Source organism: Balaenoptera borealis (assembly GCF_965194805.1).
Source record: "Balaenoptera borealis genome assembly, chromosome: X".
Taxonomy (NCBI): domain Eukaryota; kingdom Metazoa; phylum Chordata; class Mammalia; order Artiodactyla; family Balaenopteridae; genus Balaenoptera; species Balaenoptera borealis.
This window is the reverse complement of record NC_138881.1, coordinates 10008148-10034274: the sequence shown is the minus strand read 5'-3', so window position 1 is coordinate 10034274 and position 26127 is coordinate 10008148. Positions and strand designations below refer to the sequence as shown.

The following is a 26127-nucleotide window of genomic DNA, read 5'->3' as shown; positions in this document are numbered from 1 at the left end:
GCCCCCGCTCGCCACAGTTAGAGAAAGCCCACGTGCAGCAACGAAGACCCAACACAGTCAAAAATAAAATAAATAAAATAAATAAATTAAAAAAAAAAAAAGAAAGAATACTTATGGATGATCCTGGATGCTCGGTTAAAAATGAGTATGAAAAAGAGTCTTTTTAAGGTGAGATTAGTTAAGGACTCCTAATGCTGGATTTTTATACATAATGCATCCATGCTATAAAGAATAATCCCTTGGAACAAAGGTCAGGATACTTCAAAGAGGAATCTTCCACTTAGAAACACTTGCTATCTTTCTTCTCACCTTGGTAAGTGTTTCTAACATGAGGAGCCCAGTGCAGTCTGGGTCAGGTCATGGAGGCTTTGCAATCATATCAGAAGTGAAAGAAGCCACCAGAAGATTTATTACTGTGAGGGAGATGAGACATCTTAGCTCTGTCCGCTACTTCCTCCTGGAGGCTCCGTCCTCTCTCTGATACCCTCCTGCACTGCTCTTAGATATAATTGCTGTGATTATTTTGCCTCAACTAGATTATGTGTCTGGCACACGCTAGGTGTTTAGTAAACATTAGTTGAATGAATGAATAAGTAAAGAGATGAACAAATTTAAGCTCCTTGAAACCAGCGCCACATTTTGTATTTTTTCCTACTTCTTGAGGTACCTAACACATCCTTTGGCATATGGTAATTGCCCAATAAATTCCTGTTGACTGATAGGTTGATGGGTAACAACGAAAAGTTGTTAAATGCCACAAGTTATAACATGAGAAAACATTTCGATTTCCCCACTAAGACAAAGAGATTTCCTATGCTTTAAAATTTCTTTGGAATGAAAATTTGAGAAGCCTCATCTAACACCTTAGGAAAAATCCCAACCATGGCATCTCAACCCTGTAAGAAAGTTGACCAGTAGAACAAATAAATATAGCAAAGCATTGTGGTGATACATTCTAGACAGTTTGGAACCAATCTTTGCATAGGTATTCCAGGTGTATTGACCCAATGAAGATTAGGCTTTCATCTACATCTGACTGTCCTACAGGAGATAGTTAAAATGGGAGAAGGCTATTTTTCTTGAGTGGAAGAGTTCTCAGAAATGCAAGGGAAATTCAACCAACTAACTACAAACAAAACAACACTCAGATTCCAAGGGCATGGTGTTTTCCTTGTACTTCACAAAGAAGGAAGACAAAAACCAAACTGTAACTCAGATCTCTGATGTTGGGTAAGGGCCAATTAATATTGCAAGTCCTAAGCCCAAGGATTAACAAGGATCATTTACAGTAACAGAAGTAGTACCATTAAGGTAAACGTTAACAAAGGAAGAAATGAAGCTAAACACAAGGTGACATAAGTGGAAACACCTCTAGTGAGTTCTCTAGGCGAGGACTCAGCCAGAGAGGTGCCACTAGCATGTCATCTTCCAGCAAGTGAAAAATCACTAACAGCTTTAATAAAGCACCATGAGGTATCCAGGACCACTGTAGTTATTCAACGGATATTAATCCCTCAAGAGATGTACCAATTATGAGTTTACAATTTAAAAGACAAAATGATCAACTAAGGCCAGTCTTTTCTTCAGGGTTTGCTTGACTATTTCTTCCCAGCTTTCCAAAATTTGATCTTGGTTATATGATAACGCATGAAGCTGACTGGATGTAGCAGATGAAGACAGACTGTAGATCAGAAAAACCATTCTTCCATATTTTTTGACATCTAATTCTAGGACTGAATCTCAGGAGCTGCACTAACAACCTAATGTGTTGTGAAAGATGAAGAATTTTAGAAGTGCCACCTGTGAGTAATTCTTCTTAATATGTATGCTGATGTACAAGGCAACAATATTATTTTAAAGCATAAGAAATCTTTTTGGCTCAACAGAAAATTAGACTGCTTTCTCATATGATAACCTCTTCTGGAAATTTAAAACCTTTCTATTGTCACCCATAGATGATCTCTCTTGAAAACACAAGGTGCTTCATTGGTTACAATTTCCACAATGTTGTCAAAGGCACGTCTAAGGCTCATTTGACCACCATACCACCATACGGCTGCTGCTCACGCAGGAGGAAGATACAGAGAGTGTGTTATGAAGGTTGGCACTGGAGGGCCAGGGAAAAGGGTCCAGAGGGAGACATCTGAGGAGTGTGAGTGACATTAGGGTTACGCTCAAGAGGAGTGTGAGTGACATTAGGGTTACGCTCAAGCTCTTTCGAAATGGACTTCTCTGAGTCAGCAGTTTCTGCACACCTCACCTCAACAGCTAACACTGCCACTTGCCCCAAGGGGCTCTTTGTGAACCAAGAGGCAAACTTGGGATTGTATGAAGAATCATACACCAGGATAGGATCTCAGTATAGGCTCCTGTCACTCACTCTGGCTGCTCTAGATTTCAGGAGCAAACATTAAGACCAAAGGTGCTCAAAATTACAATTCAGGGCACATGACTGCTAATGTCAGACCCAGCTCTCGCTGTTGGGAGACTGACACAGACAAACTACACTTTGATGAATTGGTCACACAGAGGGAAGTGACCCAGCAGGGTAGCCTGCAGAGGGCTATATGCTTGTGGGAATTGCTAATCAGGGCTGCTTCTGCGACAAGGCACCTCGAAGGCCCCAGAACATTAAACTACCTCTTCTGTAGCACTCTCAGACAGAAAAACATGTACTACAAAATGTTTCAGGAAATAAATAAGGGATGTTTTATCCAGAATATGTAACTCTTACAAATTATTAAGAAGATAAATGACGCCATTTTAAAATGGGCAAAAGATTTGAATAGATATTTCTCCAGACAAGATAGATACATGGTCAATAAGCATATGGAAAGACCCTCAATATCATTAGCCATTAGGGGAATGCAATTAAAGACAGATAATCACAAGTATTGATGAGGATGCGGAGAATCTGGAACACTTATACATTGCTGGTGGGAATGGAAAATGGAAAACAGTTGGCAATTTCTTTAAAAGTTAAACACAGAGTTACCATATGATCCAGTAATGCCACCCCTGAGTATCTACCCAGGAGAAATAAAATCATATGTTCACACAGAAAGATTTTCACAGGAGTGTTCAAGCAGTGGAAATAACGCAAATGTTGACCATCTGATGAACAGATAACTAAAATGTGATATATCCATACAATGAAATGGGATTCAACCATAAAAGGCGTGAACTACTGATACATGCTACAATATAGATGAAACTTGAAAACATTATGCTGAGTAAAAGAATCCAGCTGCAAGAGACCATATATTATATGATTTCACTTATATGATGTGTCCAGAATAAGCAAATCCATAGAGACAGAAAGCAGATTAGTAGATACCCAGGGTTGGGGGGTGAGAACAGGGAGCGACTGCAAATGGGCACAAAATTATGCTGGGAGTGATAAAAATGTTCTAGAAAAAGATACTGGTGACAGTTACACAACTGTGAATTTACTAAAAGGCACTGAATTGTACACTCAAAACAAGTGACTTTCATGGTGTGTAAGTTACACCTCAACAAAGTAGAATAAAAACATCTCTTATAGTTGTATATATCCATGCTCACTATACTCCCTCATCTTCTTTATTTCCTCCCTCATTGGCTGTCCAGGAACATGTTGTCCAATCTCCACACATAGGTGAATTTTCCCATTTTTCTACTGCTACTGATTTCATACCAATGTGGTTGGAAAAGACATTTGCTATGTTTTCAATCTTCCCAAATTTGTCAAGACCTGTTCCACAGGCCACCATATGACCTATCCTAGAGAATGCTCCATGTGTGCCCGAGAAGAACACGCGCTCTGATGCTGCTGGACGGAACTCTCTGCACGTGTCTGCTAGGTCCACGTGGTTCACGGTGGTAGTTAAGTCTGTTGTTTTCCCCAGTGATCCTGTCTGGATGATCCATTCACTGATGAAGGTGGGGCATTGTAGCTCCCTACTAACATTGAACTGCTGTCCATTTCTCCTCTCAGCTCTGTTCATTTTATGTGTCAACTTGACGAGTCTAAGGGATGGTCACATAGTTGGTAAAACATTATTTCTGGGTGTGTCTGTGGAGGCGTTTCCAGAAGATATTAGCATTTGAATTGGCAGACCCAGTAAAATCAATCACCACCACCAATGAATGTGGGCAACATTCAATCCATTGAGGGTCTGAATAGAACAAACAGGAAGAGAAGGGGTGAATTTGCTCTTTCTGCTTGAGAGGGAATATCCATTTCTTCTCCTGTCCTTGGACAGCCTCCATAATTCTGTGAGTCAATTCCTTGGAATAAATCTCTTCTTACATATTACTCTATATACCCTATTGGTTCTGTTTCTCTGTAGAACCCCGACTAATACACCTAATACACTGCCACACCTAGAACTTTGTACATTTCAAAGTGACAGGTATGAGGGATGGAAAATACACATCTGTTTCTATGCACCAGTCCCACTGATGATATTTAACTTGAAGTCTGTTTGGAGAGCTTGCTTCCTAACTTGTTCTCCTCCTCCTTCTCTTCCTAATAATTATAATAATAATAATAAATTAAATAATTAACTTAAGTACTTCCTGTTCTTAGCACTTTACATGAATAAATCATTTAACCCTTGTTCAATTCAATGTAGTAGGTGCTACTCTTGTGCTCATTTTACAGATGAGTAAAAGAAGGCACAAAAGGTTAGGCATCTTGCCCTCCATCATGTGACTGGGGAATGACACAGAAGATTCAACTCTAGGCAGCGTAGATCCAGAGCTCACACTCTTAACCACCTGGCTTTCCTGTACCTTAGCTTTTATTCTACAGGTAATAAAAACCCTCCATTATAACATTATTTGGAGGACACTTTCCTGTAAACGCACCCATACGGAACACAACAATCAAGTGTTAGAAGGGATATGGGTAATCTTAACCAAAAGAGTGTTTGAGCATCTCAAGGAGGTATCACACAACCTGAGCACTAAAACTTAGGTTCGTATGTTTCATGAGAGAACATGAGGCCCTTGCTTAGAGTTGATTAACTTTTATCTCAGTAAACTGGGATAAACTCCCCCAGTAAACTGGTTTCCTGGTCATGAGCAGATTATAAACTATGAATTAAAAGGGAATGAGGAAGTAAGATATTTGGGGAAGGGGCTGCTATTATTAGAAGGCAGATTTAAAGCTCAAAGCTGTGTGAGCAGTTTGCCATGTGGTAGTCCTCCAATTTAGAAAACAAAAGAAAGGAAAAGAAACAAAACAACAACAAGACCCTAGAGAAAACAAACAAAGAGCAAAGGCAAAATGGACCCGCTTGGAAGGAGGACCAAAGGGAACCCTCCCTTCTGAACCTTGAGTGTGGCTCAAGACAGCATAAAAGGAGGGAATTGTACATTTGGAAATCCTTCCATTAAACCAATGGCTACAATAAAATTCTAGAGTTTATAATTTTAGCCTGCCAGTATTAGAATAATTTCGTTTTGTGAAGAATTAGACAAATGAGCCCTGAATTTGATGTATGCATTAGTGTCAATGCAGGTGAATTACCCTGGTCCCTCACAGCCCTCTCTCCTAAATCGTCCTTAGACCGTGTTTGGAAATTCCACCTGGGGAACAATTATTCAAATGCACTGCCACCCAATCAGGTGTCTTTTATCAAAAACCACTTCAGACCCAGGCCACTGCAAATGGCTGTAGGGGGGACCTGGTGAAAGCACCAAATGGGGGTTGAAACTTAGCTGCCTCACGGAGCTCTGAGACCCTTGAAACCCAGCACAAAGATGCCACTGGCCAGGACACAACAGCCCAAAGCGGGTACCATTTGTAATTCACACAAGAGCTGCACAGGCTATATGAGGCTCAGACGTTTTTTTTAGAAGTAGGCAGATCACAAGCAAACAATGAACACATTTTAAAAGTTATTATATGCGCTAAAGGTATTTGGACTATAATTCAAAGGCTGCCAAAATACATTTGAACAGATCATTCCATAGTTGCCCATTTTAGTTATAAAACAGATCACTGCCTTCCTACAGTCCCGTGCTATTCCAATGCATTTTACTTTCTCCCAAGCCTGTTTTCTTTTCATCTTCCTCCAGAGATCCAGTCAAACCCTCTCCTTGTAGGAATTTAAAAGCTTCCTTGACTTAATCTTCCCTTTGCTCCTTTATTGTTCAGTTCTATTTCCCATCCCTCCCTCCCCAGGGTCACCCTCTGACCCTGGAGATCTTCAAACCCACATTTTTAATACTTACTTCAATAATTTACATAATAGCACTCTGACCAATGACTAGAAAATAAAGCCTTTAAGAAATATATCATCCTGGAGACAGTTCTAGTCTAATAAATATTTAACCGAGAAAAAAAGAGGCAGAGCTAAAGGTGAATAAAAATAGGAAAATAATTGCTTAGCAACATGACGGAGTTTTAACCCAACTCTACAAATTGTACTGCAGATGTGAAGGCATCTTTAATTTCTAATAATGGTGGAGGGAAAGAGTAATTATCTTGAATATTTAACAGTATACTGTCCTGTATGTCCCAAGTATTCTATGGCAAGCAAGGTATTATGACCACTAGGACCCACAGAAAAAGAAAAAGAGACTGCATGGCTTTCCAAATGCCTTTTTGCAAGACAGGTTGAGGATTTTGAGCCGAGGGTCATCTCATTACAGGTATTACAGAAAAGAGGAGTGAAGGTGACCCAGGTAAAATTATGAAGAAAAATCATCACTGAGCTAAGAGAGATTATTTTGAACAACACCTGCAAACTACAGCCTGTGGGCCAAATCCTACCAGCCTCTGTGAGCTAAGATGATTTTATGTTTTTAAATGATTTTAAAAAATCAACAGGGACTTCCCCAGCGGTCCAGTGGTTAAGACTTTGCCTTCCAACGCAGTGGGTGCGGGTTCGATCCCTGGTCGGGGAGCTAAGATCCCACATGCCTTGGGGCCAAAAAACCAAAACATAAAACAGAAGCAATATTGTAACAAATTCAATAAAGACTTTAAAAATGGTCCACATCAAAAAAATAAAAAAAATCAACATAAATATAATATTTCATGATACATGAAAATTATATGAAATTCAAGTTTCAGTGTCTGCGAAGTTTTATTGGAACACAGCCATGCTCATTCATTTAACGTCTATGACTGCTTGGTAAGTCACCAAACTACTCTGAGCTAATGGCATCAGCCTCACAGAGTGGAAGAATAAATCTCCTTTATTCACTCATTCCACATGTGTCAACTGAGCACCTACTCCATTTGGGTCCTGGGCTAGATGCTGGGAATACATCAGGGAGGAAGACAGACGCTTTCCTTACTGTCATGAAATTTGCCACCCAACTGGGGACCCAGACAATAAACTAATAAATACACACACACACACACACACACACACACACACACACACACACACTAAAAAATAAAGTCTATGGCTGCTTTTATGCCATGATGCCAGAGTTTAATAGTCGCAATGGAAGCCATATGACCCATCAAGCCGAAACTATTTCCTATATGGCCCCTTTACAAAAAAACTTTGTTGACCCCTAGTCCTGTTGGGAAACCATCTCTCTCCCAAGTGGTCCAGGTAGGAATGAAAATGATTCAACTCACACTTTGGGGGTAGGCTCTGTTTGGTGTAAGCCAATCAGCACCTCCCATGCCCCCTGGCCATTATGATTGGTTCAGGTGTGGTTGTGTGGCCTCCAGTCTATTCAGTGAGAACCCAGGGGCTGAATCTGAGAATGCTGGGAAACAGCTTCTCTCTCTTCTGGATGGTGAGTGTGAGGATGGGAAGGGCTGCAGCCATGAAGAACGAAACTTGAGGAGGAAGGCAGAACAGAGGGAGCCCAGAGAGATGGAGCAGAGCTCTGACGACTCTGAGACGCTCTTTAAACCTCTTTTGAAGCTGGCCCTGGCATTCTGTGTATTTATAAAATGGGGGTAAAAAACACATATAATTTACCATCTTAACCATTTTGAAGTCTACAGTTCACTAGTGTTTTATATGCTTACATTGTTGTGAAACAAATCTCTAGGACCTTTTAACCCTGCAAAACTAAAACTTTATACTCATTAAACAACAACTCTCCTTTGTCCCCTCCCCCAAGACCTTGGTAACCACCATTCTACTTCCTATATCTATGAATTTGACTACTCTGCATACCTCATATAAATAGAATCATACAGTATCTATCCTTTGGTGACTGGCTCACTTCACATAGAGTATTTTATCAAGGTTCATCCATGTTGTAGCATGTCACAGGACTACCATCCTTTTTAAGGCTGCCTAGTATTCCATTGTATTTATTTACCATATTTTGTTTATCCATCTACCTGTCAATGCACATTTGGGTTGTTTCCATCTCTTGGCTATTGTGAATACTGCTGCTATGAACATGGGTGGGCAAATAGCTCTTTGAGACTCTACTTTCAATTCTTTTGGATATATATCCAGACATGGGATTGGTGGATCATATGGTAGTTTTATGTTTAGCTTTTGGAGGAACCATCATGCTGTTCTCCATAGTGGTTGTATTATTTTACAATACTGCCAGAAATGCATAAAGGTTCCCTTTTCTCCACAGTCTATGAGGCCACCATTTTTTGAGAGTAGGCATCCTAATTATCTCATAGTGGCTTTGATTTGCATTTCCTTGATGATTAGTAATGTTGAACATCTTTTAATATGCTTGTTGGCCATTTGTATATCATCTTTGGAGAAATGTCTACTCAAGTCCTTTGTCCATTTAAAAAATTTAGTTATTTGATTTTTTTGTTGTTGAGTTGCAGCAATTCTCTATAGAATGAGCTGGGAATTGTTACCTCCTCTTTAATTTTCTGGAAGACTTTGAGGAGGATTAATTCTTTGTATGTTTGGTAGCACTCTCCAGTAAAGCCATTTAGTCCCGGGCTTTTCACTTTGAGGAGGTTTCTGATTACTGATTCAATTTCCTTACTAGTTATTGCTCTGTTTAGATTTTCTATTTCTTCATGATTCAGTCTTGGTAAGTTTGTATGTTTTTAGGAATTTATCTACTTCTGGGTTATCCAATCCTATAATCCTATTTGTCACATTGATTATAATGTTGTCATGTCTCCTTAGGCTATGACAGTTTTACCACTATTTTTTAGGTACATAAACCAAAAAGATATTCTTTTTATTGTTTAAGATAAACTGGTTAAGAATGTTCTGTTTCTTGTAACTCACAAGACTGCCAGCTGACACAGTTTTCTAGTATAGATCATTTTATAATGAGAAAAGTGAGGCCCATAGTGTCCAAATGATGACCCAGCATCACACAGCTAGTACTAAGAGCTAGAATCCTAGCCCAAGTGGTTTTACTCTTTAATTTCTGTGCTTTATGATTCTGTGCCACCTGTTGCTGGGAAACACTGCAATCAAACTACCCCAGAAAGGTACCTTCATTATATCCTGAATTTTGGAGCTCTTATAAACAGCCACACTAAGATATGGATCATTGACAAGGCCTTGATGAACTTTATAATAAGACCAAATTTTGGTAGTGAAATTTCTATATCAATAAGTTAAAGAGAAATAATTTTCACTCACTGACTTGTATATCAGCATCTTTCCTAACAATGTACTGAATATATAATGCTTTAGGAAAAGGTCTATTCATCCATCCAATAATGCATCTATCCACCTACTCATACATACACACATCTAAATATTTATTGAACAAACATTTATTGACCACCTGCTATTGCCCAGACAATACTCTGGGCAGTGCACAGCGACCCCTGTTGACCTCTTTTATCTCCTGTAGTGGAACAGTCATGCATCTCCAGCAATTTTTGGATTCAAACCAAATGGTATCAACATATTTAAGTTCATGAATCCTTTTTTATTTTTTGTGGGTTCTACGTAGAAATATAGGCTTGAATATGTGAGAAACTGAAGTTTGAATGTTGAGCTAATAAAGAACCAGCTGAGGAGACATGAGAAGGAATCTTCAGTGAGTTTGGAACAAAGGAAGGGGGATGGTGTCATGGAAGCCAAGAGAACCGCGTAGAACAGAACAAAAATAAATTGGGGACCTTTATATGGGAGCTTTATAAAATTCCAAAAAGATAATGAGTAGAATTTCTTTAAAACATTATGGACAATTAACGTTTTGAAAGTACAATGGGGCTGTTTCTCCGTAGACCATTAGTATGAGCAAGTTGCTATGTAATTTTCACCTCCCTAATAATTATTTGTACTTGCATTTAGCATTCCATTGTGACTGGGCTTCATAATGCTGTCATTTCCTGTCCCTCCATCCTCCTCCCACGAAGGTGTTGGCTGAAGGTGGGGGGCGGGGAATCGTGATACTCACATAATAAAAGTTCTACTTTTCTCATAGATTTTAACAATGCTATTCCTAGAATACCTTTTAGAGGTAGGTCATGAATGTCAGAGCGGTACAAGAACTCTTACTGACAACAGATACATCATAGAGCTTTCTGGCAAGAGCTAGGAAAAAAATGGGGCTCTGGAGTCCTTTTTTAACTCCCTGCATGACTCAGAGTGCAACCTCAGAAAAGGCTTCTTTACTAATTTCTTTCATATATGAAATAAGTGGCAGCTCCCCATTCCACGGGAGGGTTTTGAAAATTTATTAATTATTGAATTAAAAACATGAGAATGGGGTCAAACGCATGATGCTCTAGAGCAAGGTTTGGCAAACTATTACAGCCCACGAGCCAAATCCAGCCCCCAGGCAATTTTTGTAAGTAAAGTTTTATTGGAACACAACCATGTCCATTCGTTTACACATTTCCTGTGGCTTCTTTCTCACTACAGTGGCAGAGCTGCATTGTGTTGATTTGCAAGAGAAACCACACGGCCTCCAAAGACTAAAATAATTTGCTGTTTGACCTCTTATAGAAAAGGTTTGCTGACATGGCCTAGAGAAGTAAGGGCTGGGGGTAGGGGAGGGGGGGAAGTGTATATCTTAGGGTGACAAAAGCCATCCTTGACAGGGCATGGAGATTGCTTTTGGGGGACCCAATAGCTAGAGGCAAATTTTCCTCTTTTCTGTTTTCTGTTTTCCTCTTTTCTACTTTTCTGTTCAGAATGAAATACATATACATGTGTAACCTATGAAACACAACTGTGTAATTTCGGCAATCCCTCATATGAGTTACATGCTCTTATATTTGCATCTAAAACCCACGTTGCACAATATATAAATGATTGGTAACATTCATGCTAATAATTGAAAAATTTAGTTTTTCATTACTTAGAATGGCATTCAATAACATATAAAAGACTATGACATGTTGACAGAGAGACAAGAAGAAAGGGAAAATCTTTACATTTTAGTACCTTTATGAGCACTTTTATCCTGCTTTTTGAACAAGGGGCCTGCATTTTCATTCTGGAATGGGTACCAAAAATTCAGTAGCTGGCCCTGCATATTTAGCCGTATCCTTTAATATCCAACAGATTTGAGAGTCTCTCCCGGCCTTCCACATTGGAACTGCTATCACCAAACCTGCGTTCCGGCAACGACTGAGTGGTGCAGCCTGTGACACAGCTATGGGACACGGCTACTCTTGACTCATGCTCATCTGAGCGTCCACTGACACAGAAAGTACCACCATCCCTCATCCTTGCAATTGAAGAGACTCTTCCCTAGAAAGTGGCTATTGATAGCAAGGTTGTACTCAAGCTTTGCAAGGAAACAGAGGACAGGGCTTGAGAGGGAACTGCTGTCTCCTACCCCCTGCTGGACCACAGTAAGGCGCTCTGTCACAGCCCTCTGCGACTCCTCTTAGGTAGCAGTGCAGACAGTAATGAAAAGACACCTGCCACAAAGGTGATTCCTTGTCCTCTTCAGTTCAGCCAATTTACTTGGCAGTAATACCCACAGGCCCCACTTGGCATTTGGGACAGGCCAGAATTTCCTGCCTGTGCCCCAGCCTTAGGTGATCATATCAAAATTGCTCTCTGCAAGGGCTGGCTCAATCCAGAAGGAAGACATGCAAAGGCCACTCAAAGGAACCAAGGGGTGGTAGGCAGCCCCAAGCTAGTATTTTAATTACAGGCTGTGATGGAAACCTGGTCATCCAGGTGCTTCTCATTTTCACAGGCTGGCTGTTCCTGTGATTCCAAATGGACTCTGTGACCCACCTCATGTACATCCCCAGGGGCTACATAAAAGCTCAGGAGAAGACAGAACCCACCCCGTCCAGCAGCTAACCTGCTGTCTACAGCTCTGCCTGAATGTGCATGTCCCAAATCCGCCGGAATCAAGTGGCCCAAGGAACTTCAGATAATTACAATCCCTTCAGATACCTTGGCCTGCTGGACAAATAAGCCAAGTGTATTAGGGATTTGTCCTAGAATGATGGCCAGATTAAGTCCACCAGCAAAGTTTCAAAAACAAATGTGCAGGGAAAATGAAACCACCTCCAATAAGGGAGAAGTCTGCTGAGCACAGCTCTGTGTGCCATATGCTAAGTTAGATCTGGAATGATGGTGTCATTTCAGAGCTTTCCTGTTAAAAGCCCTTCCATCAGCTCTGCAAACTTACCTTCCAGCTGGGAGCAGTGATTATTAACTCAGCGGAGAGGTGCTTTGTCAGATTTGAAAGAAAACAAATCTGCTTCAATGAAGGGAATAAACAGCCCCTAATGTTCAGCCTGGGAAGCTTTTGCGTTGACATGACATAATTACCTTTCATTTCATGTAATGATACTATCACATTTACTTTGTTCCTCCAATTCCAAAATTATAATATACCTCCCTCCCTTGACTGGATGCTTGGGATCCTAAGGAACTCATTTACCTAAATGGCATTTGCTCTTGCAATGAGGCAATTATTTGCATTTTATGCAGAATTCACTGTGTGCACTTGGAAGCAAAACATTTTATCTAAGAATTCTTCATCAAAAACACAAAAAATGAGGCAGACTGCCTCTTCTCTAATCTAATGCTAGTTCTTAACTCTTTGGATATTTAAAACCACACAAAATAACAAAGCAACCCACCTCAAATAGATCTCTCCTATTGCCTTTATTGTCACAACTGTTGATTTCCACAACGTGGCTCTGCATTTTATTACCAGAAACAAAGGGTAACAATTTGAGTCATCTCTCAGATTCGTTTGTCCTTTGTTGAATTTAAATTAAAAATGTAAGCTTGATAAAGCAGGAAATTGACATCTGCTTCAAATATGAAATTAACCCAGGGGTTGGGTGGTACAATCACAATATCCACATCCAACTTTACAACTTAACTCTTCTTGACTTACGTTTTTTTAATTTTTAAAGAAGGAAAAGTTCAAGGGCAGTCATCACAGAATAACTGATTACTGGACTCATCCACAGAATAACAGTAAGACTCTCTTATGAAATTTTGGGGTAAAAATCAAGAAAAAAGTAGCAAAGACTAGCCCTAGAACTACCAAACAATATTTGAAAATAATCAGTTGCTTCTTTCCTCTTTGGGACATTTCAATTGGACTAGATAAAGCCTGGAGGGAATACTTAGAGGCTCACATTTTAGGATGAGGTAAGGTTTTGTCATTTGTAATTTTCATGATGACAGAATCCTGTCACGCTGACTTGACTATCTTCTGGTTAATAAAAAGGCACATACAGTGCTTGTATTTCTTCAGATTATTCTTTTCTGGAGATAGATGAGCCAAAAACACATTTCACATTGACTGAATCTGCCACTGAATTGACTGGCAGATAGCAATGGCTAAACATCTCCCAAGTTGGGCCAAGGCCATACTGGAAAACAAAGTGGAAGTTTCCACATCTCATTACTAATCCCCAATATTCAGGTTTCAGAACTGAATTCTTCTGCATTAAGTAGACAGTGACTTGGTTTAATTGCCCCCCATGGGAATTGCTGGTAGAATAATAGAACAGTGTGTCTTGTCCAATACGCACGCAGGACTACATTTGTGGACTTACAGGGTGAAAGTAGCCAGAAAACCAGCAGGCCAAAAAAGAAAATAAACAAAAAAGCCTCTTAATTTTAGAACTTGAAAAATGAGGACATGTGGTTTGGAAATGACCCTCCAGCCTCCTCTCCCACTACCCATCCCCATCCCTTTCCCCAGACTCCAACGTGGCTCATCTTAATCATGTATCTTGCCAGCTAGTGTTTTGATATTTATTTTGCTCACGTTTAAATTTTTCTTCAATTTACAAAAACCGAATTTCCAGATTTACAAAGCACATTATTTTTGCATTAACTCTACCCACCTCCACAGTTAAATAAGCATGTATTACTCCATTTAACTCAAAAATGGAAAATAAGGAACTCACAGCGCTCCCTATTCTCTGACTATGAAACATACTACGTGTCTATAAAGAGCTTAAAAGAGACATCGCTTGGTTGAGAATAATGGTTGGCCTCTCTGTAGTGTGAGGCCCATGCCAACGGCCTGCATCCTCACGCCCACTCCCAAAGGATAGGATTGTTTCCTCCTCGGGGCCTTCCCCTGTATCTACAGCATATTGTATTATTTCATACATCACTTCCACCACGCTCTAAGATCCTGGAAGGTAAGACTGTATCTTGCTCATTTTGGTAACTTCATCATTTAGCAGCGCTCAATAAATGTTGGGGGGAACACACGTTAGGTGTAACCAAGGAGTGCTTTTGCGCATGGCCGGACAACCAGGCTGCCCAGGCCATGTCTAAGGATGCTGAGGGGGGAGGGTATGGCAGACACAGGTGGAGATGAGCCGAGCTGAGCACACATTGATTGGGCTGGGGAAGCCTAGGGGTGGTGATCAAAGCTTACTATGGATTAAGCTCCATAATAGAGCCAAAAGAACCGAGGCCTGAGTCTGACGGTGTGATGCAAACATGGGTCTGACTAGCCATAAGGACGTGGAGATACCAACCCCTGTGAACCTCAGCTTCTTCTGCAAGAAGGAGATTCCTCTATGTGCTTCAACTGCCTCACAGGACAGTTATCAAGATTAAATGCAACCTTACGTCTTGCAAGAATTTTCTAAACGTTGGTAGTGTGATATATAGAGTTACCTTATGTTGTCTAAATCAGAACACTCTGAGAGCAAAGGGACGTGCCATCAGTAATTATGTGAGAACAATACCCATAAACCAGGACCCTCCTGGGCAAAGCTGGTTGTATGGTCACTGGTCTGTCTATCCATCTCTATCTGTATTCTATATCCACTGATATCTATATCTACAACTCTGTATATTTATAGCCATCTATATCTGTATCAATATCTATGTAATTATACTCCATAACTTTATCTACATCTGTATCTCTACTCATATCTACAACTATATCTATATCCACCTACATCTATTATTTATTGATGCTATTATTATAAGAACCATCTCAGAGTACCTCACTTTCTCTATTTCTCTTAATTTCTCTGGCCATCCATTGCTCCCTCTATTAGCCATTTCTCACCAGGACACTCTCTTTCCCGAGACTCTTCTCTTGGTAGTTTCTCTCTTCCCATCTGCTTCTCTCCCTTCCCCTCTTCTGCTCTCTTAACTGGTAATAACAAGGACCGAGAAATTTTTATTTTGCATCTGTCATGTTTCTTACACAATGTTCTTTGCTCCTCAAAAAACTGTAATTTGTATTTCTCTAAGAATACCAACAAAACTTGTCCTTTCTTAATGGAGAATCCAGTGTATTTGAACAAGCAGTAGTTTGCGACTTGGTACACGTGCGTAAACTTTGGGAAAGCCTTTTGATTAGTCCGAGATTCAGTTTTAGCGTCTAGAAAATGGGGTAATTATTCCACGTTAATGCAAAAAAAGTGCTTTAGAGCAGCCGCCGTAGCTGTTCATTAGAATCAGCTGAGAAGTTTCTGAAACTCTATTCCTAGGCTCTATCCCAGATCCAGTGCTATGGACCGAATGTTTGTGTTCCACCAAATTCTTATGTTAAAACCCTAATCCCCAATGTGATGGTATTAGGAGGTGGGGCCTTTTGGGAGGTAATTAGGTCATGAGAGTGGAGCCCTCATAATGAGATTAGTATTTTTATAAGAAGAGACATAGAGAGGTGATTTCTCTTTCTCCTATCCTCTCTTTATGTGAGGATAAAGCAAGAAGGCAGCTCTCTCCAAACCAGGAAGAGGGCCCTCACCAAGAACCCGACCACGAGAGCACCGTGATCTTGGACTTCACATCCTCCAGAACGATGAGAAATAAATTTCTGTGTTTAAGCCACCAGTCTCTGGTATTTTATTATATAGCAGCCCAAATGGACTGAGACACCCAGCCATCGGGATATTTTACTGCTCCTTGGGCTATTCCAATGTGTAGCCAAGGTTGAGAACCACTAGTCTGCAGACTATACAAAATTATACAAATGTACATTAACACGTGCATGATGGCATTTAAATTTTTTTTAACCCTATGGATTAGTAACTCAATAGAAGACAGGTTATCCAGCCCTACTCTGAATAACTGTGGATAGGAGAGGAAAGATGAAATTTGAACACATTTTGAACTACCCTGGGCCGTATTCTGAAAGATTCATAACAATAGAATTATCTCATTATCAACTCTGAGACTCTAACTCTGAATAGGTGAACCCTGGTTCCTCCCATAGCTTCGTCCATCACTTAAAAGTAGTTGTACCTCCATCAGAAAGAATTGTCTGATGTGAGTTATCATTTAGATCTTAAGACAAAATAAAAAAAGAAGACATCTCTTTCAAAGAGAAAATGTAAAAGAGTGGGAAATTAAATGCAAAGGTGCTAATTACTAACCACAGATTAATTTTCAAATTGTTCTTTTAACTTCTAAAACTAATGAGTAGAGATATAGCAAACCAGGCTCCCTGGAAACTTTGGTAATTAGAGTATCTCTTTGTAACGGACATCGCTCAGTAGGTAAGAGAAAAAATCAGAATGATTCTCAATTATTTATAAAACTCATTAGTGACAAAGAAACAATAAGCACTTTCAAAAGAAGTACCATTCTTGACATCTTAAAACAGTGTCTCTGAGAGGACTGTGGAAATTTACTTTTCAAGTAAAAAAGCTCCACGGATTTTAAAAAGTGACACCAGTGACTTTGTTTTAAAACTTGCTGTTTAGTAATCAGTGCAGGTTTCTCTATTAAGTTGCTGATCTGCTCTTTCATGTTGCAACAGCTGGCATCGGGCCAGTGTAAATGTTAAATTGACACCTGAGCTGGCCCTTAAAAATGTCAATGACATTGATGGAAATGCGTATCTGTAGAGCTAGCTGGGGATCCCCGAATCTCTAAATAGGCCATAGTTTGGGTTTCTGGCTATTGATCAAATGGTTTGGAATACACAGGAACCTCAATCCAACCAAGGACAAGGAAAAATCCATCTTAATCAGAGAAGTCTGAGCTGTACCTTCCTAAGTTCATAATCCATGTCTTTTAAAACTACATTTCTTTGGCAGAAATTTTTATTGTTTTGAGTTAAAACATCTAGGCCACCTCAACTGTGCCAATTACGTAAATTCATAACCATGTTACAAAATAGATGGCACAGTATAATATCAAATAATATCATCTTTCTACCATTATGAGGGACTTAGGCAAACTATTAAAATTAATGAATCAGGGCTTCCCTGGTGGCGCATTGGTTAAGAATCCGCCTGCCAATGCAAGGGACACAGGTTCAAGCCCTGGCCCAGGAAGATCCCACATGCCACGGAGCAACTAAGCCCGTGTGCCACAACTACTGAGCCTGCGCTCTAGAGCCCGCGAGCCACAACTACTGAGCCCACGTGCCACAACTACTGAAGCCTGCACGCCTAGAGCCCGTGCTCTGCAACAAGAGAAGCCACAACATGAAAAGCCCACGCACCGCAATGAAGAGTAGCCCCTGCTCACCGCAACTAGAGAAAGCCCGCACACAGCAATGAAGATCCAACACAGCCAAAAATTAATTAATTAATTAATTAAAAAATAACAATAATAAAGTAAAATTAACGAATCAGAATCTAGGATGTAAACAAACCGTTGGCCTTTCTTCGTGTCTTTGAGCTTTCTGAGAGATTCCGTCCCCACTGCCAAGATTTCCACCATAGTTTCTCTATGAGCACATCCCCAGGAAAGCCTTGAAGAGCCAGAGGGTCACTTCGCACAGGCTCCCTGGAGTGGATCAGATTCAAGGTCAACTTTAATCTTTCCAGGATGGATCCAGGAAACAAGCCCCTCAGCCACCAACTGTACTCTTAAGAGAGGTCCTCCCTCTCCCCTCTGCAAATCTAGGAAGGGGAGAGATCTCGGCTGCAGAGACTAGGAAACCACTGAGAACCCTCACGTTGAGTTTTTCCCTAGCTACTTTCCAACAGTCCTAACTTAGAGGTGCTGGGCTGTCCAAAAGACCAAATACTCAAAAATCAATCTTGGCAGATATTTCTATTTTTATAAAAATGATACCCTACATCACGTAGATCCTATATTTGCTAATCAGTCCATAGTCAGCCTGGTTGGAACAAAGAATCAAGCCTGTGGTACTGAAAGATTTCTCCCCCCCTTGGCCTCCAACCTCTGCTCACTTGTATTAGGGTAGGCCAACCATGCTTCCTGATTTCAAACCTATTTCACTAACTTCTCATAATTAAGAACATTTCACTTTGGAGAAGCAAACAGAGTGAACTCTTGCTGTTTTGAGAGGTGCGATATAAGCACTTTTTTCATACAACTGCAAAAAACCAGAGCACTACAGCCTCTGTGAAAAACAGTTTGGTCATTCTTGAAAAAAGTAAACATCAAAGTACCATATGATCCAGCAATTCCACTGCCAGGTATATACCCAAAAGAATTAAAAGCAGGGATGCAAACAGATACTTGTATACCAACGTTCACAGCAGCATTATTCACAAGAGCAAAAAGGTGGAAACAACTCAAATGTCCCCTGACAGATAAATGGATAAAAAAAAGTGATCTATCCACACAATGAAATATTATTCAGCCTTAAAAGGAATGAAATTCATATATGTTCTACAACATGGGTGAACCTTGAGGACATTATGCTAAGTAAAATAAGCCAGATAAAAAAGTACAAATACTGTATGATTTCACTTCTATGACGTACCAGGGGCTGGAGGGAGGGGGAGTGGGAAACTGTTGTTTAATGGAGACAGAGTTTCTGTTGCAGAAGATGAAAAAGGTCTGGAAGATGAAAGTGGTGAGAGTTGCAAAACATTGTGAATGGGGGCTTCCCTGGTGGCGCAGTGGTTGAGAATCTGCCTGCCAATGCAGGGGACACGGGTTCGAGCCCTGGTCTGGGAAGATCCCACATGCCCCGGAGCGGCTGTGCCCGTGAGCCACAATTACTGAGCCTGCACGTCTGGAGCCTGTGCTCCGCAACAGGAGGGGCCGTGATAGTGAGAGGCCCACGCACCGCGATGAGGAGTGGCCCCCACTTGCCACAACTAGAGAAAGCCCTCGCACAGAGACGAAGACCCAACACAGCCATAAATAAATAAATAAGTAAAATTAAAAAACAAAACAAAACAAAAAAAAAAACCATTGTGAATGTAGTTAATGTCACTGAATTGTACACCTAAAGGCAGTTAAGATGGTACATAAAATTTACCATTATGTTATAGATAACATAACCATTATATATATAACATAAATAACATAACCATTATGTAATATACATTTTACCACAATTTAAAAAAAAACAGAGCAGCACAAAAAATCCAAAACCTCATCCAATGTTAGTGGGACCAATTTATAGTACAACCTGTAATGCACATAATCCTTTCAGCTGATTTTTCTAGTTGCAGATGAGCCAGTAACATTCCTGTCTTAATCATTTCTACAAGGCTTTCCAAATGACCCTCCTCCATGTCAAACTTCAGTTACTAGCCTCAGACAATCAGTACAACTGGCCTCGGACTCAGTAACATACATGTTTGCTCTGGCCCAGGAGTACCTGATACCCTGGGAATTGTTAGCCTAAGATGGCGCGTGTCCAAGAACAAAGCAACCTCATGTCACAAGATATGGAAGGCCCAGGGGATCACCTGCTTGAGTCATGGCCTCCAAGTGCCTAGGAGTCCCCAGTTTAAGTATGCTAATTCTCCTGGGCCAAGGGTCAAAACAGAGACATCCCCAAAGCCAAAGATTAAACTGTTCATGCCATGTGTTCAACCTACTTGATGAAGCAGTCTCGTCCATCCCGGTTTGCCGTCATCTCCCATCCATAGGGCGGCACCTGGTTCAAGCCCCAGGTTCCCGAGGGAGGTGGCCAGCCTGAAGACTTTGTCCTGTGGCTGGAAAAAAGAAAAGCAAAGCATCATTACACCTGACTCCGGAACACTTCTTCTGAGACAAACCCCAGAAGGGGCACAGGACTTGCCCCTCTCCATTACGGGCTGTGTCCTCAGCTGACAAAATGAACGATTAGAATGTTTTTGTGTCAGGTACCACGCTCAGTATCTTTCTTTATAGTATCTTGCTAGCTGTTCCCAGCTGCCCTGTGAGCTAAGTATACTCATCTTGTTTTACAGATGAGGAAACAATGAATGGCTCACAAAGCTTAAGTAACTTTCCTGAGGACACACAAGCCAATTCTGAACAAACGTTTAGCACACTTTCCATGGCACTAGGCATTCCTGGGACCAGACATTAGGACGGTTTGGCATATAAACAGATATCACACCACAATATAAATGCACAAATGAAAATAAATTCCTGTTTTTATGGATCTTAAACAAATAACCCCAAGCCTCAGTTTTCTGGACTCCTGTGACCAAAATACAAAATTTCCACTCATATTAACCACACTCCAGTCAAGGTGACTGGTCATAAAACCTTAGACAAACTCTCCATTTATGTTGCAATGAAAATCCACACATTAACTTTTACAGTTTCTAGTCCATACCTGAAATGTGACTCGTCAGCAAAATGAAAGGGTAGGTTAAGGAGAATTTTCTAGAAGCCTGCCTTTCCAAGAGCAAGAGGAAAAAGGAAGTGACTTCACGTGACAAGCAGCTGTGATGGGCAGCATTGCACAGTGACAATTCCCATCCAGAGGCCTAAGCCCAGTTTCTGGAACATTGTTGAATCTTGGCCGCTGCTCTGCTGCCTGGGACCTGCAGAAATTCCACTGTCCTCTCATGAGCACCAAAGACTCCTTTAAAGCTCAACCGTGGGAAGGAAATACATGCTACCATTTTAGGATCAACCAACATCCTTCATCATTTGTCCTTTGGCTCCAGGTGAAGCTCCCCACTCCGGATGGCCTGTTAGATGTTCTAGGTGGTTCCAAATTGCAGACAGGAACCAACGTGTGTATGTGTGTGTTCGGGGAGCAGTTGAGGACACTTCCAGGGCCTCAGTCAGCATCTCAATAGTGAACCTGGGAGCCCTTAGAAAGAGGCGCCCCTCCCCCTGCACCAGGCATAACATGCACAGCTTATACAACTGTCCATGGCAGCCCTCCTGCAGCAAACATCCAAATCAGGGGTGTCAACCTGTCTGTGAGGAGGGGAGGCTTTTAACTTCCCAGGATGCAGGGCGTCTCACCCCCGACCTCCACCCTCACCCAACTCACACAGCTGACCATGAACCGATGCTTCTCCTCAACGGAAACCAGCCCCATTTCCTGTAAGTTTCCTGGACGGGAACTAGTTTGCAGAATTTTAATGACCTCCGTTGCCTTTCTTTAACTTCCTTTCAGTTTTCCCACATCCTTCAGAAAGCGTGGGGAGCAAAAGAGTTCACAAATTTAACACAGGTCCCGCCAACTTAGAGGCCCACCACAGGGCTAATTCCCACCCGTGGACTATTACACGGACAGACATGCCAAGTTTCTGTTCCTCTCCTCTGCACCCAAGCCAGCAGTGGCAGTTTCCTCTGGTGGTGTTTGAAGAGCGAGCTGCTTGCCTTCAGTGTGAGCCCATGGCTTGGTCCCCCTGAGGTTCTACAAAAAGCCCGCCAATTTCTCCACAGCAGCAGAGGACGCATTTGGACCAAGCCCTTCGAGGTATGAACACAGTGTATACTGTTGTTAAAAAGTTTTGCAAAAGCAAAAGCGAAAGTACAGTAAGAGGTGACGCACAGAATATTCCTGTAAGTGAAAGGAGGCCTATATAGAGAATGCAACAATTTATTCCGGATTAGTAAATTACGTCCAGTATCAGAATGTTCATCTTTCCCAGAGGGGGCGAACTTATTAAAAACAAATAAACTGTCTGCTTTTCTTTTCTCTTTTCTTTCCTTTCATTCTCTTTTTTCCCCCTGAAGTCTAAATCACTAAAAGAAATATGCTGGCCTCCTAATATAATTTACATGTAAAATACAGGGTTATAATAATGAGCAAGAGGGAGCCTGAATTTTATTATAAACTACATTGTCCCGTAAGGTATGTTCAGGAAATAGTAAAAAAACAACAGTTCAGCGAGATGTTTTCAAATAAAGCCTTTTGTCATAAAACACCAAATACAGTGCTAATACTGGAAAAAACACTCACTGAGTTAATTCGGGGCAAGGGACATCAACTGCTATAAAACAAATCATTGAATAATTAGAATCAGACACGACTACACGTTTGCCTGTTAATATGTTGACATAAAATACATGGGTCGGAATGACATTCATAGAACTTAGCAAATTAAAATTAAAAGCAAATTAAAGTGCCAGTAGGAAAACAAAAAACAAAAAACCTCTTATTCTAAGTATCTAACCATACATCCTCAAATCAAAGACGAAGGTCAAAATTAAGGAGGGGTTTGGCTCCTATGTCTGTGTGGTGTGGTTACTGGAAGTCCACCCCAATATACAACCTTGGAAGCAGGCAGTTGCTCTCCACTGGGAAGATGCTCCGGGGACCTCCTATCCTGGCTCCCACCTCTGTGGCTGCACCAAAGGGTCTACCACTCCCAATTGCCCCCCACCCCAGTGCTACTGAAAGAGAGTTTTTTTCTACCAGGAGTGCAAAGAGCTGGCCCCTGGAGAGCAGCGGCAGGGCCACTGCACATAAATGTAGAGTCTTCTGGGCCTTTTGCTTTAGAGCCTCCTCAGATGCAGAGATTATCCTCAGGATGGACCAGGTGCTGCTATAAAAATACAGTCCTGTGCAGAACTCCTCACTTCTGGCGGTAACACTGACCCTGTGTCCCAGTGTGAGATGCATGCCCTTTATTTCCCATTTCAGAAAGAGTCCACTCTGAGTTCCTGGGCAACGTTCCCAGGGGCTGAGGCCTCTTCAAGTTTCTCCTCTTTGAATGAGGTCTTACTTTTCTTGTCCAAAGACCTATTAGCCTCAAAGGTTCTCTTGACTCCCTCTGTGGAGGCTGAAGACTGTCCTGTAAATAGGAACCCTGCAGCTCTGCTCAGCTGCGGGCATGCAGGTTGGCCCCATGGAGATTATTTGAAAGGACCCCTCTAGCCTAGGGTTTGCCAGATTTAGCAACTACAAACACGGGACACCCAGTTAAATGTGAATTTCACACAAATATCAATTTTTTAGTATCAGTGTATCTCATATAATATTGAGGAATACTTACACTAAAAAAATTATTCATCATTTATCTGAAATTCAAATTTAACGGGGTATCCCGTATTTTATCTGCAAACCCTACTCCAGCCCCTCAAATAAACGAGCACCCAGATTCTCTGAGAGTATCAAAGAGGCTAAAATATCACAGCCTAGAATCTTTCTGATTTGCCTTTACCTTAGTAGCAGGACTGAATACTGCTACCAATGAGTCTAAAATGTGAAAAGAAGTACCCTCAGCTACTTGACTAGATTCAAACCAAACAACAACCTCCTAATATATGTCCAGGGGTGCATGAGGATTACAAGTGGTCAAAATCCAGCATTTTCTGTATCTCCCAAATTGAGCTGACAAGAACCCATCTTGCAGTTTTTGTTAACGATTACCAGGCTCTAGAAATTATGATTCAGCAGGTCTGAATTACAACCAGGAATCCATGAGTGAGTGAGTGTGTGAGCGTGTGTGTGTGTGTATGTGTGTTGAAACAAGTAATCCGGATGACTCTTACCTTAAAGTAGGGTTGCTAGATTCAGCAAAAAGCAAAACAAAATATAGAATGCACACTTAAATTGAATTTCAAATAATTTTTAGTATAAGTACATCCTATGCAACATTTGGGACATAGTTATACTAAAAAAATAATTATTTGCTATTTATCGAAAATTCAAATTGAACCAGGCATCCTATATTTTACCTGGCAAGCATGAGGTGTGGGAAATACTAGTCCTTGCTACTCAAAGTTTGGGCTGAAGTCCAGCAGCACGGGTTTCTCCTGGGTGTCTGTGTGAAATGTAAAATCTGCATTCAGTCAACAGCCCTAGGTGATTCATATACCCACTAAAGTTTGCTAAGTGCTGCCTAAATCAGCAAAGTTTGTGAAGCCTCACCACACATTGGAACCACATGGGGGAACTTGTAAACGACAGATGCCTGGGACCAAGGCCAAGCCATTCGAGTCAGAATATCTGCGGATGAGGCCCAGGCATCAGGATTTTATATCCCGAGATGGCTGCTACGTCTCAAAGTCATTCTACCATTTTTTTTAGCTCACAAGAGGTAGGAGAGGCAGGGTGTGGCAGTCAAGAGCACGCAGGCTGGAGCAGGAGGTTTGCCAAGCGTGGTCTGTGGGCCAGTAGCGGCATCACCCGTGAATTTGTTAGAAATGCAAATTCTTGGGCACCATCCAAGACCTACTAAACCCGAAATTCTGGGGGTGGGGCTGACTCAGCAGTTTGTGTTTAACCAGCCTCCAGGCTATGCCGGTGCCCACTTGAGTTTGAGAACCACCGAGTTGCAATCAGACTCTCTTCAACTCAGGCATTTATTTTTCATAATCTCCAGTGAGTTACTCAACCTCTCTAAACCCCTCAATCCAGCTCCTCCTCTGTAAAATGGTGGTAAGAGGACCGCATCTTGGGGTGACAAAATGCATTTTGTAAAGATTTCAGTATGCTGCCCGGCTCAGAGTATTATAGTATGTGCTATAAATTCTTTGCTAAGTAAATCTCTACCTAACCCTCAAGAGGATATAAGACTTGGGGTGGTTACACAAGTATAAATGGCTTCATCCATTCTCAAAACAGCAGAAGGGTGAAAGGCTCAGTCATCTACTTTTTTCCAGTCTGGCCAGAGCAGGGTAGGAAGGGGCTGAAGCAACAAACAGTTACACCTTCCTATAAGTTAAGAAGTGGATGAGTTCAGCAGAAGTAGAAGAAAATATCAGAAATTTGTTTTGTTTTGTTGTGTTTTTTAACCAGGAATCCTGTGTGTGGATCCATGGTGCCGAGGGTCAATTTCCACGTGTCTCAGGCCAGGCTTTGAGATTCCTTGCAACTCTCATGTTCTGTGACTTCAACCTGAGATCATGGCTGTGTGAACCACTTTCAAACGCTTAGCTCAGCCTTAAAAATAGCGACCTACATTGGCAGGGCTATTTAAGTCACTCCAGAAACTCCCAACAACTGACTGAACTGGTTTGCAACTTTGTGTTATATTTGCAACAGATTGAAACTGTCTTGGACAAAAAAGATCTTTATATTTCATAAGAAGTGAGAGCAGCTATGAAGGTCACAGGCAAAGGTGCAGAACTATTTATACTGAGACCGTTTGAGGAAGCAACCCATGGTCACTTCCTGTGTGCATGCCTCTAAATCCTGGGCCAAATCTTGATGGCAAATCTTCTCTAGGAGAAGCAGTTTATTAGAAACCACCTGCAGGCCACTAGGAACACACCTCAGTATCAGAAAACGGGATGCTAGGGGAGAAGGAATGTGAGGCCCGGTTCCCAACTCCCAAGTCAGACAGACTCAAATTCCGCCATTTACTAGCTTTGTGACTCTGGACTCTCAATTCTTTGGGTCTTATTGTCTTCACATGTAAAATAGAATTGGTCTCACTCAATGATTCCCTCCCGAGACACGTGGCAACATCTGGAGACACTTTTGGTCGTCATAACCAGGGGAAGCGGTACTCCTGGTATCTAGTGGGTAGAGGCCTACAATGCACAGGACGGCCCCGTCACAAATGACAAATGTGCCCCTGCTTAGCTCATAGAGTTGTCGTCAAGAATAAACAAAGTGATGAATGTACAGTTCTTAGCACGGTTCTTGACATATGTAGGTGCTCAATACACTTCAGCAGGGAAAAAAAAGCCTTCTCAATGTTTCCACTTAAAGCCTAATTACGATAAG

General features: G+C 41.3%; 1 protein-coding gene across 4 annotated transcripts in view; it reads right to left on the bottom strand.

Moving 5' to 3' along the window:
* The window catches only part of FRMPD4 (FERM and PDZ domain containing 4), a 525557-nt gene that overhangs the window by 157418 nt on the left and 342012 nt on the right, over positions 1 to 26127 (bottom strand). For all 4 annotated transcript variants that reach the window (XM_082375456.1, XM_082375459.1, XM_082375457.1 and 1 more), the window contains one exon: positions 20093 to 20209. In XM_082375456.1, the coding sequence (XP_082231582.1) occupies positions 20093 to 20209 (117 nt within the window). The remainder of the gene's footprint in view (positions 1 to 20092; positions 20210 to 26127) is intronic.